Here is an 18,968-nt window from a genome sequence, read left to right as displayed (position 1 = left end):
TACGTCATAATATTTTTATTTATAATTAATGTTAACTGCTTATCAACAGCTTCATAATATTGACTAATTGTTTGATTTACTTGCCTTAGTACATTTAATTCATTTCCTAAAATATGTAATGGCCTTTTGTCAGCATAAAGCTGATCTAACCTCGATAATATCGCTTTAAAATTAAGTGGAGTATTAAAAGAACTGAAATTCTCATTCGCAGAAGCCGTTATTTTATTACGAAGTATACCCAGCGCAATATAATATGATTCTGAACCTTCATTATAATAGTTAATTGCGAACTTTGCCGCTTCCCTCAAAGCAGGGTACTCAGCAATACTTCCCTTAAACTCAGGCAATGATTTGACTAAACTTAAATCGCTGTGAGTATTCTGAAATCCTTGTACTATAGAGACTGGCGTATGTATTTCAACTCTCGATGGACTTAACCTTTGAAAAGCTAAAGACAATTCCCTTATCTGGCCTCCTAACTCATCTTTAGCTGTTTCTATTGCAGCTTCTACTAAGCTCAGAACAGTACCACGATCAACCATTTTAAAAATAATAAAACACTCAGAAAAATTAACAAACTTTTCAGAAAAACCAAATAAGATATTACTAAAGTAGTAAACTAATTGAAGTGTATTAAATTGAATTAAATGATATAAACTGGATTTTGTGAAATTTAATTAAATTAAGTTATAGAAAATTTAAATAAACTCAATTATATTAATATAAATACTTAACAGCTTGAACAGTAAATATATCCTCAGTTTTGATTTCATTAAATCTTGATTGATTTGAATTTATTGATTGATGATTATTTACATTAAACAGTTGACCATTTCAATTGTATTTGCCTCTTGTTTCTAATTAAATTGCACTCGTTGATTGATAATTAATTAACAATAAACAGTTGATGATTTCAATTGATTTTTGTATTGTTTTGTAGCTTGAACAGTTGCATCTGCTTTCTGTTAATTTTTGGCCTGGTTTTGCCTATTTCATTAGATCAAGTTCTTTTCTTCAGTCTTTAGTTATTTATTGATACAAAAATTACACACAACTTATTTTTGTATTCTTTTTCAAGGAAAAGATCAACAGTTGTCACTTATTTTCACACTAACGATTGATAAAATGTCAAATTCGAAACTTAAATTTTTCGTTGTTCTTTTATTTATTTTTATATAACTTATTTCACCATTTTCTAGTCCTTATTGAGCAAGAACTTTTGGTTACGAATTTTTGCGCAAATTACTTTTCCTTTTATAGGGATTCCGATTGGTTTAAAAATTTTGTTTTGAGTTGTATCCTATTATAAGGACATTTTAAATTCCAATAAAGATAAATTATCCTTTTATGAGGACTTTTATTTAATCATTTTATATGGATTATTTTTTCCGTTGGGCGCCAATCAAAAAGAAATGTTTTATTTGTATGTTCAAACAGAAATGTTACTGCTTTATAAATTTTTTTTAAAACATTTTCTTCAAATAAAAGTTAACTACGGTTATTTTTCAAAATTATTTAAGTATATTTTTTAATATTTTTCAAGGTAGACATTCATTCTATACCAATCTATATCAGATGTACTGATCATTTATTAACTTATCTAAGTTGCCGTGGTCTTTAACCGACCCCGTCCATTTTTACTAGAAATATTTTCTGCTATAAGGAAAATATGTGTACACAATTTCATTACGATATGTTAATTTTTCTTCGAGTTATGGCTCCCGAAACATAGAAAATTGCTTAGTCATAAAAGGGGCGCTGCCACACCCATTTTCAAAAATTTTAGTGTTTTCCAATTTAATGTTATAATTCAATTTAGAAAGTAAAATTCTATTGATACAAAGCTCTTTTTCGCTAAGATATAGCTTATTTTATTCGTCCACGACCCTTTTAAAAATCTTTTATATAAAAGTGGGCGTGGTCCTTAACCGAATTCGTTAATTTTTCTTCAAAGCATTTCTTATAGTACAGGCAACCTCTCTGCCGAATTTTGCTACGATAGGTCTAACGAATTTTATTTTATGATTAATAATATTTGTAAAATTGATTTTATTACAAGTGGGCGGTGCCACGCCCATTTAAAAAATTTTTTCAAATTTTTATCAAGAGTCTCAATATGAGTTCATATGTCAAATTTCAACATTGTAGGTGTACTATTTACTAAATAATCAGTTTTTTTGTGTTTTCCAAAATGTTATATATATAAAAAGTGGGCGTGGTTATCATCCGGCTTCGTTCATTTTCAATACCAATCTATTCTGGGGCCAAATAACCTCGTGTACCAAATTGGGCTCACCTAATAATATGAAAACACATTCACAGCTAGAAAGGACATTTCAAACAAATATGCAGATTTCCAAAAACCAAATTAACGACGTATCAATTTCAAAAATAAAAAAGTTACAATAAAATAAGTAAGGAAGGCTGAGTTCGGGTGTAACCGAACATTATATACTCAGCTGAGAGATTAGCTGCTTCGGTTTCGTAGGGTTTCGTAGATGGTTTATAAGTGGTTTTTAATCCCATATCACACACGTTTGGGAAATATCGACCAAATTGTAGACCAAGGGTAACGGTGTTGGAACGATATTCCTTCATCCTTTGTCAAATAAGGGAAAATCACCATGTAGGAAAATGAACCTAGGGTAACCCTGGAATGTGCTTCTACGACATGGGTATCAAATTAAAGGTATTAAAGAGGGGTTTAAAAGGGAGTGGCTCTTAGCTCTATATGTGGACGCCTTTTCGAGATACCGCCATAAAGGTGGACCAGGGGTGACTCTATAATGTGTTTGTACGATATGGGTATCAAATTAAAGGTAATAATGAGGGTTTTAAAAGGCAGTGGCGCTTAGTTGTATGTGTGAAGGCGTTTTCGAGATATCGACCAAAATGTCGACCAGGGTGTCTCAGAACATTATCTGTCGAGTACCGCTAATTTATTTATATATGTAATACGACGGACAGTATTCCTGCCATGATTCCAAGGGCTTTTGATTTCGCCCTGCAGAACTTTTTTCACACCTATTTTACAAAGTTTCTTTCAAAGTTGTATTTTGCCTCAAAAAAACGAATCCAATCACCATGTTTGATCCCTTTTTTCGTATTTGGTATAGAATTATGGCATTTTTTTTTTATTTTTCGAAATTTTCGATATCGAAAAAGTGGGCGTGGTCATAGTCGGATTTCACCCATTTTTAATACAAGATAAAGGGAGTTCAGATAAGTACCTGAGCTAAGTTTAGTGAATATATATCGATTTTTGCTCAAGTTTTCGTGTTAACGGCCGAGCGGAAGGCCAGACGGTCGACTGTGTATAAAAACTTGGCGTGGCCTTAACCGTTTTCGCCCACAGAAAAAAGTTATCGTCATAGAAGCTATGCCCTTACCAAATTTCACAAGGAGTGGTGAATTTTTGTTCGACTTATGGCATTACAAGTATTCTAAACAAATTAAATGAAAAAGGGAGTAGCCACGCCCATTTTGAAAATTTCTTTTATTTTTGTATTTTGTTGCACCATATCATTACTGGAGTTGAATGTTGACATAATTTACTTATATACTGTAAAGATACTCAATTTTTTGTTAAAATTTTACTTTAAAATTTTTTTTTATCCGATTTTGCTAATTTCTATTAAGAACACATATAGTAATAGGAGTAACGTTCGTGTTAAATTTCATCATGATATCTTCAACGACAGCCAAATTATAGCTTGCAAAACTTTTAAATTACTTTCTTTTAAAAGTGGGCGGTGTCCAAACTATTACTAATTTTCTATTCTGCGTCATAAGGTCAACCCACCTACCAAGTTTCATCGCTTTATCCGTCTTTGGTAATGAATTATCGCACTTTTTCGGTTTTTCGAAATTTTCGATATCGAAAAAATGGGCGTGGTTATAGTCCTATTTCGTTCATTTAAATAGCGATCTGAGATGGGTGCCCAGGAACGTACATACCAAATTTCATTAAGATCCCTCAAAATTTACTCAAGTTATCGTGTTAACGGACAGACGGACGGACCGACGGCGGACATGGCTAAATGATTTTTCTTTTTCTCGCCCAGATCATTTTGATATATAGAAGTCTATATCTATCTCGATTAGTTTATGCCGTTACGGGGTACCGTTATGCGAACAAAATGTATATACTCTGTGAGCTCTGCTCTGCTATAAAAATTTTCGAAATGGACACGGCGCCGTCCCTTTTTTAAGTAGGTAATCACTTTATTATACTACTAATGGCGTCGGCATCAGGCCTCTGTCTGAATCGCGATGCTAAACGAAAACGATTCCAAATATGTCAAATCACAAACAATATGAACTTTCCGGGCGAACATTCCGATCAAAAATAAATACGTATTATGAGTTTTGTTAAAATGTAAACAAATTTTTTAAATATTAAAGGATATGTTTGCGTTATTTGAGTAGTCTATAAGTCAACAAATTTATACAGAATGGGAGTTGTTGTCAACTTCCTTGTCATTTTGATTTGCGTGAAAATTTTTTTGTCAAATGAATGATATTGATTACCACTTACGATTCTTGCAAATTCTTTATTTTTTTATTGGAACTCTACAGATTTAAATTAATTTATTTGAAAAGATTTGCAAACTCCCTCCCTTCCATTACTTATCTAAATATCGTACATGAACAACAAATTAAACAATATTCCAATGCCAAGGTAGCGAACGCCAGCATTGTCATTGCCACCGGCTATTCATAGAAACCTGTAATTACAGTTGTTCACATAACTGTACTCAAGCTATACATAGGTAACTGACGGTGAAAATATGTACTTACAGCGACATATAAACACAAGTTTTAATTATTTCAATAATTACATAATTATGCGACAAAATCAACTTTTTTTCTGGGTATTGGACCAAACCCACTTTTTTATAGAGATTGAGGCTTAAGTAGACAAAGTACTATCTCCGTTTTTCGAAGTTAGCCTCCAAAAAATAGATATCGGCTCTCGAAGTTCGAAATTCTATATATCGAAATTTTATTTGTTTTTGTTAACGCGCTCAGCAAATTAAAAAAGTAAAAATGTGGTCGTGGTCCGCTCTTTTCCCTTATTTGAAGGGCTGAATTCTTTTTTTTGAGAAATTTAGTATAACAGCTGTTAATGAGGTGAAAAGTCAGATAGTCCCATGATAGTGGCTACTACTTTCATGTTCGCACATGCTCTCCACTGGGATTGCTCGTACTGGAATTTTTCAAACAAAAGGATTCAGCCATTCAGATAAAAGAAAACGGCGGACCACGACCACATTTTTACTTTTTTAATTTGCTGAAAGCATTAGCAAAAAAAAATAAAATTTCGAAATGTAGAATTTGGAACTTCGAAAGCCGATATCTATCTTTTGGAGGCTAACTTCGAAAAACGAATATAGTACTTTGTCTACTTAAGCCTCAATCTCTATAAAAACGTGGGTTTGGTCCAATACCCAGCCCGCTGTTTCACAGTGTTATTAAAACATACTTTCCAATATCAGCAAACTAAATTTAATTGAATGACCCAGCTGTATATGAGCAAATCTACTTAACCTTTGACTTTTCTAAACATGGGATGCTACTCTGGACCAGTGTTGCCAGAACTTTTTCAGAAAAAATGCTAGATTGACAAAAATAAAAAGCGAAATAAAAATTTTTAAAGCTAAGAAAAAAAGCAAAAAGTTTAAGACAACTTTCTATTCGTTTTATTCATTTTTTTTCTCATAAAAGACATAACAGAATAAAAAATTTAAATATATTTTTACTCCAATTTCATAAAAAATTTATCTATTTGTGTTTTAAATTGATTAAAAAATGATTTAGGTAAATGGTTTTTAAACGGTTTTATTTATTTATTTATTTCAAAGTAAATCTAGGACAATTAAAATATCCTTACTGACTATTTACAAATTATTAGCTTAAATATTATCTATCATATCAAATCATTTAGTATAAGTTTAAACTTTTATTTATTTACTGAAAAATCAATTTCTCTGGCATTAGTAAGAAGATTGAATTCCTTCAATGCCCTAGCAATAGTCGAATTAGCGACATATGTCGTTCTGGCTCTATCCAATGAAAAAATATCATGATTTCGAAGTGTTCTAGATGGTATATTGCAGCGAATACGCTCCAAAAGAAACGGTGGGTCAATCGTGCCCCCTATCAAATCATAAATAAATATCAGCGCTAGAATAGATCTTCTACTATCCAGGGGATTCAGTCTTATAAGTAGACATCTAGAGTAGTAAGATGGTAAAGGATCCTGAAAACGTAATGACCGGAGCTCAAAACGCAAAAATTTTTTCTGGATCATTTCAAGTCACTGTATATGACAAGCGTGGTATGGTCTCCAAACGAAGGAAGCATATTCCAGTTTAGACCGTACAAGCGATGTATATAGTAGCTTTAACGTATATGGATCATGGAAGTCCGAGCTAAAGCGGCGAATGAACGCAAGCATTGAATATGACTTAGCAATAACACAGTTAAGTTGACTCTGAAAGAGAAATTTAGCATCGAAGACAACTCCAAGATCCGATATTTCATCAACAGTTTTCAAAACAGAAACACCGATGTGATACGAGGTGTTAATACCATTACGGGATTTTGAAAATGAGATGTGAAAGCACTTATTAATATTTAAATGTAAGCAATTCCTACTACACCAATCTATTACTCTGTCAAAATCTGACTGCAGCCGTAGGAAATCTGCCTGATTTGTGACTGATGTAAAAATTTTCAAATCATCTGCGTACAACAAAAAATTCGAGTAAATGAAGCAATGACGTATGTCATTAATAAAAATTACGAATAGGAGAGGTCCTAGGACACTTCCTTGAGGAACACTAGAGGTCGCGGTAAAAGAGCGAGAACTGACACCATCGACCACAACAGTACAACTCCGATCCGCCAGGTAAGACTTCACCCATAATAGAATATTGGAGTGAAATCCCAGATCAGCAAGTTTTAAAAGTAGTAACTTATGGCTAACTTTATCGTAAGCCTTATAAAAATCAGTGTAGATGGTATCTACTTGTGTTCTATTATTAAAGACAGAGAGACAATATTCAGTAAAAACAGCAAGATTAGTCACAGTCGACCTACCGGACATAAAACCATGCTGGTTGGGTAAAATAATACTTTTTACCGCAAATGATATCTTTTCCTTAATTATAATCTCGAAAAGTTTCGATATTGTGGAAAGTTTTGATATTGGCCGGTAGTTGACAATATTTCTCTTATTGCCACTCTTGAAAATAGGAGTAATGGAAGTTACTTTCCAGGCATTAATAAAATCTCCCAGCTTTAGAGATTTATTGAAAATTAATAAAATCGGATAAGCAATTGCAACAGTATTTTTTGCAAAAATGAACACAGTCCATCCACATCAGATTGTTTTGAGGACTTTAACACCGAAATTCCCCAAATAACATCATCAAGTGATATGGAAAGTTCACCAAAATTTATTTGAGTATTAACATCAGTATGCTCAACCACATCAAGAAAAACAGTATCAGACACAAAGTTTGAGCTGAAGAAATCTGCAAAAAGATTGACGGCATCAGTAAGAGAGTATGCAGAGGTTTCATTATAAAAAACATGAGATGGGATGCTTAACTCTGTGTAGTGGGTGTTGTCTACGAATTTTGTAAGCTACAACCTTAAATCTTGGAATATAGTTCAGAACCCGATGGAAATGCAATAAAAAGAAGAAAAAATAGTTTTAAAAAAATTTTAAGTTAAACGGTTTAATTGAAAACAATACTTACGTTAAGAAATAATAATACTAAAAGCAAGAAAATAATTAGGTAGGTTACTAGCCATCACACTCCTCACCAATCTAGGGCGTTGATCAGAAAAATAAATAAAAGCGTTAGGGGCGTGGAATTTCTAAAAACGTGAGGCGTAATATAACCTAATTAAGGTTCAGTTATTATATGTATATATGAAAATATCATTTATAAAGATATGATTGATGAGGAGTGTAATGACTAGTACCTAGGACCTGCCTAATTACTTTCTAACTTTTAGTATTATTATTGCTTATGCTGGTTTTTCAGTGCGAGTTTAAAGGGCCAATTAATGGTGACTTATCCATAACCAGATAAAACAGCTGATCGAACCAACCTTATGGAAATGAATGTAATCGATTAATGGTGCCATACCATAACGCTAAAGCCATAACCATATCATAGCCAACCAATTGGGTTTTGGTTTTTCACCATATCCGTAATCTATGAATATTTGAGTTGGTGAATTTATTAACTTTTTGTATATTTAATTTATTGTTTTGGATACGTTTTGACTAAGAAATTTATTATTTATGGAATATGTTTGTAATTCTTTGCGTTTTCCTCATTTTTATCAAAATGTTAGCTGTTTCAGGTTATGGCACCATTAATCGATCACAATGGAGATGGTTATGGATATGGGTATGGTTACGACGATGGCGTCACGAAGTTTAACAGGCCCTTAAACTTGAGTTAAAATTGACTAGAGTTTAACCTTGCCACTTTGTTCGATAAAATTTATTGGCGTTCAACCTTACCACTTTGTTCGATAACATAAAATTTTGCTGCTCATCTCAGCTTAAGCGGCCGAAGTGGCAGGGTTAAACTTTAGTCAACTTTAAATAGAGTTTAAATTCGCACTGAAAAACTCGGCCTTAATGAAAGTATTGTTTTCAATAAAACCATTTAGCCTAAAAATTGTTTTTATTATTTTTTTTTTAAACGGCTCTTAAATAAGATTTCTAAGAGAGAAACATGGTAGTCCTGGGTTCAAGTCCCGGCCAAACAGCAAAAACAGCATTAAAATCTTAGAAAAAAGTTTTATTTCAATAAAGCTTTTCTTAACGGGGTCGGCCCTCGGTAGTGATTAGGCAAACACTACGAGTGTATTCCAGCCAAATTCTGATCAATTTAAACTTTCGAAAACTAATTTAAGAACAATAATTAGCATTTTCAAACCGTTCCTGCTCACGTCAAGCCAGCCACCCTAATATACAATTTGTCTTTAAATAACTCATACATGTTATTGCATTCTATTGGAAACTACATACTTACTTGCATTTTCTCACTCTATACAGATGTCGTATTTCTATTCTACATTCGGTCAATTGGTTAGTGTGCACTGCAAAGCAACTGCGGCCACAACCGGGATACCAGTAAATCAGTGCAAACATTCTTTACTTTCTTATGGATATGAGAAACTGCAGACATTTTCCGATTCCCAGTTGGACCAATTGGATCCTTATCAACGTAATGCCAATGAACTTAGTAAGTTAATAATTTAATATGTTACTTATGTGGGTAATTATATACGACAACATGGCACTCTTAATACATTTTCAAAAATATTAAGAGGGGTGTCGTGTTTTGGTGCCAGGATAGCGAAACCGAAAACGGGAAACAAACATTTTGAGTCATTCAAAAGATATTAACGAAAACCCGAAAAAGATCCCGGTTCCATCTGAACCCGGGGATGCGATCTATAGTATTTTTGCTCAGAACACCTTTCTACGTTGGCGGCCGAGCTTAAAAAAAATTATAATTCTATACGACATCAAGACACTCTTAATACACGTCCAAAAATATCGGGAGGGGTGTCATAAAACGCATTTTAGGCCCAGAATCACGAATCCAAAAACGGAAAAGAAAAAGGTAGAGTAGCTCAAAAGATATTAATGTAAACCAGGAAAATTACCTCAGACCCTCCGAAAGCAGGGATGTGATCCATAGTACTTTAACGCAGAACACCTTTCTGTGTTGGCGACCTTCGGCCGCGCTTATAAAAAATTACACTGGCCGGTCCACCAATGCTATGGATTGATTTAGTCGCCACTACTTCGTATGCGCATTTCTCTGCACTCCCTTTCAAAATGCATCAGTTTCGTAATAACTATAAAGGCCATCTTGCTCACAGCAGTCCAACAATCTATTTGTCCGCACATTTGTGGAACTAAATTCCTAATGGAAGGCTCCTCTCCAAAAACTCTGTATACAGTGAGTCTTTCGCCGTAAAAACGAGAGCAGAAAGGATCCTCCTCTATCCCTCGCATATATAGATATTCCTTGAAGCCGCCGTGCCCGCTCAATATCTGTGTGAGGTGTTAATTTAGTTCGCCGTGTTTTCGCTCGTACCATTCTGCCATATTCCGAAATAGACTGAAGGTCCAGCGCCCTTTTCTCGATTCTTCCCCCGTTCTTGCCCCCTAACTATTGTTCGTGATCTTGCGCTTTTCTTAGCATCTTTAGATTGTCGGCTGATTCCAATGCCATACAGATCGACCATTTCTCCTGAGAGTAGGTCTACAGGGATTTTCCTGGATAAAACATGGATCGCGTCGTCGGACACCGTCCGATAAGCACATGCTATTCGTATAGCGTAATGCGATAGGCTGCTAGTATATCTTTTTGGTGGACTTTTTGGATCCGTGCCATACTGGTGCTGCATATAATATTATAGAGCTGGTTACGTTGGATAATAGCTGACGGGTGGCTTCGCCTGGGCCGCCGATATTGGGCATTATTCGCGTTAGGGATCCACTACCTCTAGAAACTTTCTCTCCCACCGCCCTGAAGTTCTCCTTAAAAGTTAGTTTTGAGTCAATGATTACTCCTAGATATTTCAAGGAAGGCTTTTATTTTATTTGATAATCTGCTATGGTTAAGACTAACTCATCCACAGTTCGCTTTGAGCTCACCAAAACCACTTCTGTCTTATTGCTAGCCATTTCCAGCCCCATGTTCCTCAGCCATTTCTTTATTTTTCCCACGGCGACATTACATAATGCTTGAAGCAAATCAGGTTTCTTGGCCACTGTTTGCATTGCATCTATCGTGGATTTCGATTTTCGAAATCCAAACTGACTATTGAGAAGCCACCTGGGCTTTCCAGGGTATGCTACAGACGCTCACTAATAATACGTTCGAGAATCTTTCCAATTGAATGCAACATACAAAGTGACCTGTATGAAGATGGCTGTTTGGGAATTTTACCAGATTTCAGCAAAAGAACCATTTTTTGACGTTTCCATGGGCGTTGAAGAGATCCGTAAATACCGATGTTCTAGACCTAATCGCTGCTTTAAGAGCTATATTTGGCACTCCATCCGGTCCTGTTACTGTCCGCAACTCTTTGTGTTGCATCTAGTACCTCCTGCTCAGTTTCATTAATGCTGTATCCCTAACCCTATCGCTATCCCAAGTTAAGTTTTATTTATGACATTAGTTAATCGTGTATAAATTTTCAATTCCTCTTAAAACATGTAACTAACCTCATTTATGCATTTATTTACAGTTTGGGCTTCAATTATGCGCGATCATCCCAGCTCAACACTAATCACCACACGCAAACCCTTGTTGCCACAACCACCTGAGTCATCCATTATTGTTTTAACACATCAAAAGGCAGCAGCAGATAGCACAACCTCAGCCTCTAAGTTGCAAAGTAAAAATCCACTCTTTGACAGTTCGTCGGTCAATAATAAACACAAACTCGCAATGGACATGGATCTGATCTATGATGACGTCAATGTGCAGCTAAGCAATCATAAACCTTACGCAACGGACACTTTTCTTAGTGGTCCATTAATTTTTCGTGTACGTCCAGACGGCACTCCAGTTGAGGAGGACAAACATAAACCATTGCCACATGATGATGATTTAGAAATTCATAAATTGAGTACAATTGAGACTGGTACATTTAAGAAGGCAACTAATACCAACACCGATTCGTCTGCAGTAATATCATTGAGTGATCGACCTAAACATCGAAAGATTGCCATGATTAGTGATTTAAAGCAACAACATTTGGCATCCATGACATTGCAACGAGACTTACAGCCCCCACAGCGTATACACCGACAATATCAAGAAAATTCGCCAGCAGCTGGTCGTCTCACACCATTAACACAGACTCAACTAAATTCACCCTTTGTAACTTTTTACTTTGCCCAGGCGCAGGCGTAAAATCTTAGTAAATGAAAGCTTTCTAAAGTGAGTGCTCTCATTCAAGAGCTAATACAGTTTAAAGCCCCGAAACATAAGAAGTTTTTTCATATAGATGCCTTTTACTCAATCTTATGCATTACGAGTAGATTGCACGTATTTTTATGGAGGACGGTAGATTGAGCGACACGGGTGCCATCTGATATGGAAAAGTAGCCAACTCGCAAATTTTGTAGCAAGCAAAAGAATTTGACATTTGCTTAGGCTAAGGGTGCTGCACACTTTGCAAGTGAAATTATTTTTCCCACTCGGTAACTTTTCTAACATTTTTCGCAATTAAAGACAGCAATATAACAAATGAATACGGCACAAAACGTGCTAGCAAGTATTTTTGTTATATAGGGAACATTTTTATAACAGTGCTTCGCGAATTTTTGTATGGGAATGGGCAAGGCGAAATAAACTTCAATTGTCAAGTCTGAAGTTCCTTCATATTTATAAACGTAACATCTTGGTTGATTGTGGCGAAGTTACTAGAATGCATAAGCTTGTGTTAAACGCATCTATATGAAAAATATCATTGTGCCACGGCCTTTATTTAAAAAACACTATTTTTATAAAGGATTAATTGAACCAACAAATAGATGTTCAGCCACAAAGTCAAATTTTGAACGATATTTCTTAAATTCAGTAAAAATCATCTCAGCTTAAACGGTCTAGGTGGCAGGGTGTAGTCAACTTTAACTGGAGTTTAAACTCGCACTGAAAAACCTGAAACGAAAATAAATTTAAAAAACTAACCTGCAGAACGGCAAGTTAACTTTTTAACTCATAGTGATTCTGACATGAGGGGTTCGAATCATAAATTTTTGACCAATTTTTTAAACTAACTCTGAGCTAAAAAAAAAATAACTTGCCGTTCTGTAAGTGGACCCATGGTGGAGCGATACAAGGTGGCAGCATGGAACAGCTGATTATAAACTTTTTTTATTTGATTTGATATATCAACTTCCGGCGCAGTTCGATTTAGACATTTGTCCATCGAATTTACAAAAACAAAGTACATAGAACTTTTATTTATGTTTGTAGGTATGTCACCATGCTGCCACCTTGTATCGTTCCGCTATGCTAAAATTAAAGATTTCTGATGCAACATCGTGCCCTGATAGATGAGTAGATTGCTATATTTGACATGAAAAAATAGCAAACTCCCAACTTTTGTTGCAAGCAGACTTTGCAAGTGAAATTATTTTTCCCACTCGTTGGTACTTTTCTAACATTTTTCACAAAGGGCTTTTCAAACTCTTGGCGGGGTCGAAATAGCTATAATATCAGCCAGTATGTTAAATTCTTTTCAGTTTTCCATTTATAATGAAATATACCATTATTAATTTAAAATGATTGTGCAATACGTCTAACGTCCATTAAATTTTACAAAATTATTGGATGAACAGGCGATAAATATAAGACCGTAAACCGTTATGTTCAAAATTTTTCTGCGTAGAACTTAAATACATCTGTATTGGGCATTAATTTTAAAGTATATATACTTAATGAAAATGTAGTTGCGCTTTGTCGTTGTAAATGTATTTGTTTACTCTTTTGTATGAATGAATGTCGTGTAAGAGCAATTATATGGTCGTTTCATCTCATCAGCTAATTTTACTTTTTTTATTTCACTGGCGTAGGGATTGTCAAAAGAAGATGGTAAACGCAAAATATAACCAACACATTGACAATTATTTACTGCCGGTCGATTTTTTATTAAAAAAATAGTTTCACATCACTTTCAGTTATTTTTTGAGTAAATTCGTCTAATTTAGCGCATTATTTTTTCACAACACACAAGAATTTCAAAGTTTTATGTTTTCCCTTCATCAAATTCACCTTACACCAACACGCAGATTTTGACAATCTTAACTGTAGAGAGTAGCCAACCATATAGTTGAGGCATGTGTAGGAGAAAGTAATTAGTTATAATAAACATTTTAAACTATATTAATATTAATTTAGTTCGTTACTTTTAAGATTAATTTCACATACACAAACATACATTTGTATTATTCTATTATTTATTGTATATTTAATATCCACACGAACTTTGAATTTATTTAAACTATAAAATAAAGATGTAATTTGTATATTATACTGATAATAACAATAAATACTTTTCTCATAGTGTAACATACTTATCCACAATGACATTTCTTTTAGGTAGCCATCCATTGATTGTCAAACCAACCATCGTCCCGATCAGACAAATCTCTCGATGCAACCGCTGCTAGCCTCTCCAAATGAACCACCCTTCTATTTCGTAGTTTCCCAATTGTTTATATGCGGTAGATGGCATCACTGATCCTCTTCACAACTTTGTACGGGCCTTCCCAACTGCGCCAAAATTTGGATTAACACCTTTCCGTTGTTGTTGTTGTAGCGATAAGGTTGCTCCCCGAAGGCTTTTGGGAGTGTTATCGATGTGATGGTCCTTTGCCGGATACAGATCCGCTACGCTCCGGTAATACAGCAACATTAAGCCCTAACCCGCTGGGGGTAACCCCTTTCCGTCATTGTGGGTTGTATAATAGTACCAAATCTCCCTCCAAGAAGCATTCCGAATTGTTGTTCTTGTCGTACCTGTGTTGCATCTTACTACACATCATCCTAGTTCGTTGCCTCACACTCTGTTGTTTGACCACTGGGCTACTTCGAAGAGCTTGAGCTTGACAGATTGGCTTTACATAATCAGTATCGTTCTAACGCTTCACAACAGTAGTGCGCCCTGGCTTGAAACCACCCTTGCATTCTTTCTACGAAATTCTTTCTTTCATTTTAGTTCGTCTATTTCGGTTTGTCAACGCCAGTGTTCTTCTCGCAGGTACCTTCGCTATTGATTTGTGTCTATTCGTCCCACTAATCTTTGCCCGGCCTTTTGTCTTTGACTTTCGTGGCCTTTGTCGAATCTCTTCCACCAGCACTCTTTTACTGCTGAGCACTTTCTCCAAACTGAAGTTAAGTGGTACATTCTTGTTCCTATAGCACATAATCCTTCTTTACATGTCGATCCTGATGCCATGGTCAACTAAGAAGTCCACTCCCAATATGTCTTCATCAACGATCTCCATCACAACGAATTTGTGTACAACCGTGACCTTCCCAATTAAGACTTCACATATCACTTCTTGGGAGGGTGGAGCCATGTGTAGAAGACCACGAAAGTGGGGAAAGCTTCTGACCGCCATTCACCTGGGAATGGCCATAGCGATTCTTTTGCATGCGGTTCAAGCAGTTCACTACTGCCGGTCGCTTGCGGCCAAGTATCTTCTGGGTAGCCGCTAAACGGATGTTTAGCGGTGAGCTAACGTGAGAAGGCTACAACCTGGCTAGGCCACTCTGACATAATCTGTTTAAGGGCTATCCGGGGAGATCTCATCGGCAACGTCTGTACACCGCTAGGGGCGGCTGCAAGCGAGCGTCTGTCTTGGAGCAAGCGGCTCGCTATATAAACGTGCAAGTAATATTTTCTCCTAACGGACTGAGGCTGATTGACTTTGCCGGTGCTCGAAACATAGTCATATCCAGCACGAGGTTCATGCATAAAAAGATACATCAAGCTACATGGCTGTCCCCTGATCGAAATACTCGGACGGCATGCCTCCAGTGTTTTAGATGTGCGCACGATCCGAGGACCTAACATCGAATCGGACCATTATCTCGTTGCAGCCAAAATACGCACCCGCCTTAGCGCGGCTAAAACCAAGGAACAAAAAAACACAAGGAAAAGTAGACGTCGAAAAGCTTCAATCACAACAGACTGCCAATGATTTCGCAACTCGACTCTCACACCTGCTCTCTGAGAGCACAACTCAGCCTGAAGGAATACAGGAGCAGTGGGAGCATATCTCCAAAGCACTTCGTACTGCCGCAGAGGAAAAAATTGGTTACCGGCGGCCACGCAAAAACAACTGGTACGATGAAGAATGCCGCCGCGTTGCAACCGAAAGAAAAGACGACAGACGGAAAGTTTTAAGACCGGGGCAAACTCCAACCTTGTAACTGATGTCCAGAGAGTACTTAGATTATGGAGCGAACACTTCTCTGTTCTTCTAAATGGAGGCAGCGATTTACCGCGCAGAGATGACGAACCCGATCCCACAATCGATGATGATGGAATATATGTCCCCCCACCCGATTATGACGAAGTTAGAATAGCAATAACCAGATTGGAAACAACAAGGCCGTGGGCGCTGACGGATTGCCTGCGGAGCTATTCAGGTACGGCGGCGGGGAGTTATTAAGGCGCATGCAGCAACCTCTTCGCAAAATATAGGCGGACGAGTGCATGCCCGACGATTGGAATCTAAGTGTTCTTTGCCCAGTCCACAAGAAGGGGGATACTGCAAAATGTACCAACTATCGTGGAATCAGCCCTCTTAATATCGCATATAAGGTTCTTTCAAGTGTATTGTGCGAAAGATTGAAGTCCACCGTGAACCGCCTGATTGGACCTTATCAGTGCGGCTTCAGACCTCTGTCTGCCATCGAGCAGATTTTCACAATGCGCCAAATCTTGAAAAAAACCCGTGAAAAGGAATCGACACACATCACCTCTTCGTCGACTTTAAGCCGCCTTCGACAGCACGAAAAGGAGCTGCCTATACGCCGCTATTTCTGAATTTGGTTTCCCCGCAAAACTTATACGGCTGTGCAAAATGACGTTGAGCAACACCATCAGCTCAGTCAGAATTGGGAAGGACCTCTCCGAGCCGTTCGAAACTAAACGAGGTTTCAGACAGGGTGACCCCCTATCGTGCGATTTCTTTAATTTTATGCTGGAGAAAATTATACTAGCTGCAGAACTTAACCGCACTGGAACAATATTCTATAAAAGCGTGCAATTGCTGGCATATGCTGATGACATTGATATCATCGGCCTAAACATCCGCGCTGTTAGTTCTGCTTACTCCAAACTGGAAAAAGAAGCGGTAAAGATGGGTTTGATGTCGGATGAGGACAAAGCGAAGTACCTGCTGTCATCGATCAAAGGGTCAGCGCATACGCGCCTTGGCATCCACGCTAATGTTGGCAGCCATAATTTCGAAATAGTAAAAGACTTCGTTTATTTGGGAACCAGTATCAACACTAGCAACAACATCAGCACTTAAATCCAGCGAAGAATCAATCTTGCCAATAAATGCTACTTTGGACTAGGTAGGCAATTGAATAGTAAAGTCCTCTCTCGGCGAACGAAAATCATACTCTGTAAGTCACTTATCGTACCCGTCCTGCTATATGGGGTTGAAGCATGGACCATGACAACAGCAGATGAAGCGGCTTTGGGAGTGTTCGAGAGAAAAGTTCTTCGAAAGATTTATGGACCTCTACGCGTTGGCGATGGCGAGTACCGAAGAAGATTTAATGATGAGTTGTACGAGCTATACGCAGACATCAACATAGTCCAGCGAATCAAAACGCAGCGGCTGCGCTGGCTAAGCCATGTTATGCGAATGAAAGATGATGCTCCGGCCAAGAAAGTGTTTCTATCGGAACCCGCCTATGGGAGCAGAGGTAGAGTGCGGTCCCCACTCCGTTGGAAGGACCAGGTGGAAAATGATTTAAACTCCCTTGGTGTGACCAATTGGCGCCGGTTTGCCGAGCGAATGAGCGACTGGTGCGCCTTGTTGGACGGCCATAACTGTTTAGACGGTTAAGCGCCAATTAAGTAAGTAAGTAATATCACTTCTCCCTGGATTTGATTATACTTGCCAGTGACCGTAAGCAACCTTGCTCCAGGTAATGGCTTTACTCTTCTGTTGACCAAATTAGATCAGATTAAGGAATGAGAGGTGCCCGTATCTACAGTCAGTACACGCTCCTTGCCATCCACATTTCCTCTGACGGTAAGACTGCTCGATTTTCTTCTGATTTGTGATACAGAGATAACGGGATATTCCACAGCTGGAGCTAGCTCTCGATCTTTACATCTGACTCCCTCTTGCTCATTTCCTCCAGATTTGTTCTTAAGACCACCCATGCTGTTGGAACCACTATGATCAAGATCGCATGTCACCTGGCTTCCCGCATTTGATAACTCTTTCACTCCGCTTTGCGATCCTTTCAGTGCCTCCAATATTGTGTTCACCCAGTCTGGCAGTTCTACCTCCACACGGCGTGCTTTGAAAGCTGGCTTACACAGAAGCGATGCTGTTTCCTGAATCAGAGCATATGATACCATTTCTGTGAATGTAGGTTTTGGATTTGCGTATGTCGCTCGCTTCGTTTCGATATCCCATATTCCATTAATAAAGCTCTGGATTTTTACCCTTTCGGTGTATTCCACGGGTGCGTCCGCATTCGCTAAATGTGCCAGCCTTTCAACATCCGACACAAACTCTTGCAATGTTTCACCAGGCCTCTGGAAGCGGTTCAGTAACTCCATTTGGTATGTCTGTCTTATATGCTCGGTTCCGTATCGCCTCTCTAGTGTGCCCATCAATTCTTCATAACTGTTCCGGTCGCGCTCTGGAATAGTCTGTAAGATCTCGACGGCAGGTCCTTTTAACGGTACGAACAATGCAGCAACTTTATCTTCTGCATTCCAGTTGTTCGCTGCTGACGTCTTCTTTAATTGCAGCTTAAATACCTGGAAAGGAACAGAACCGTCAAAGGATGGTGTTTTACCTTTAGATTACTCTCTAAAACTGCTGGGCGATTTAGTTGCAACTCCTGTATACGACCTCTCAATGTTTCAATCTCGGCATCGATTTTGTCTTCGAGTTGTAAAATTTTTGTATCTTGCGCCTCCAACTTCGAGGAAGTACATACGTCCTTCTTGCTCTTCCAGTTGAGCAGAGATCTACGATGATATCTGTGCTGAAATTTGCGCCGACATTTCGGATATTTGTGCCTCTTGTGCTTCAATCTTAAATGTAATTTGTTTCGACATTTCTGAAATACGCGTTTCTTGTGCTTCAATTTTGGATGTTATGCGTGTCTCCTGTTCTTTCAGTTGTGTTTCCA

At 37.4% G+C, this 18,968-nt stretch overlaps 1 protein-coding gene across 1 annotated transcript in view; it reads left to right on the top strand.

Annotated features, from left to right (window-relative positions):
- Nucleotides 1-14,143, top strand: part of Reg-5 (Rhythmically expressed gene 5) — a 44,393-nt gene extending 30,250 nt beyond the window's left edge. Inside the window, exons 2-3 of the mRNA XM_067774527.1 lie at nt 9,089-9,278; nt 11,302-14,143. Coding sequence (XP_067630628.1) covers nt 9,089-9,278; nt 11,302-11,972 — 861 coding nt within the window. The 3' untranslated portion in view covers nt 11,973-14,143. The remainder of the gene's footprint in view (nt 1-9,088; nt 9,279-11,301) is intronic.
- Nucleotides 14,144-18,968: the final 4,825 nt, after the last annotated feature.

This window comes from Eurosta solidaginis, chromosome 3 (assembly GCF_040869045.1).
Source record: "Eurosta solidaginis isolate ZX-2024a chromosome 3, ASM4086904v1, whole genome shotgun sequence".
Taxonomy (NCBI): Eukaryota; Metazoa; Arthropoda; class Insecta; order Diptera; family Tephritidae; genus Eurosta; species Eurosta solidaginis.
Note: the sequence above shows the minus strand (reverse complement) of the source record. Positions and strands in the feature narration are given on the sequence as shown.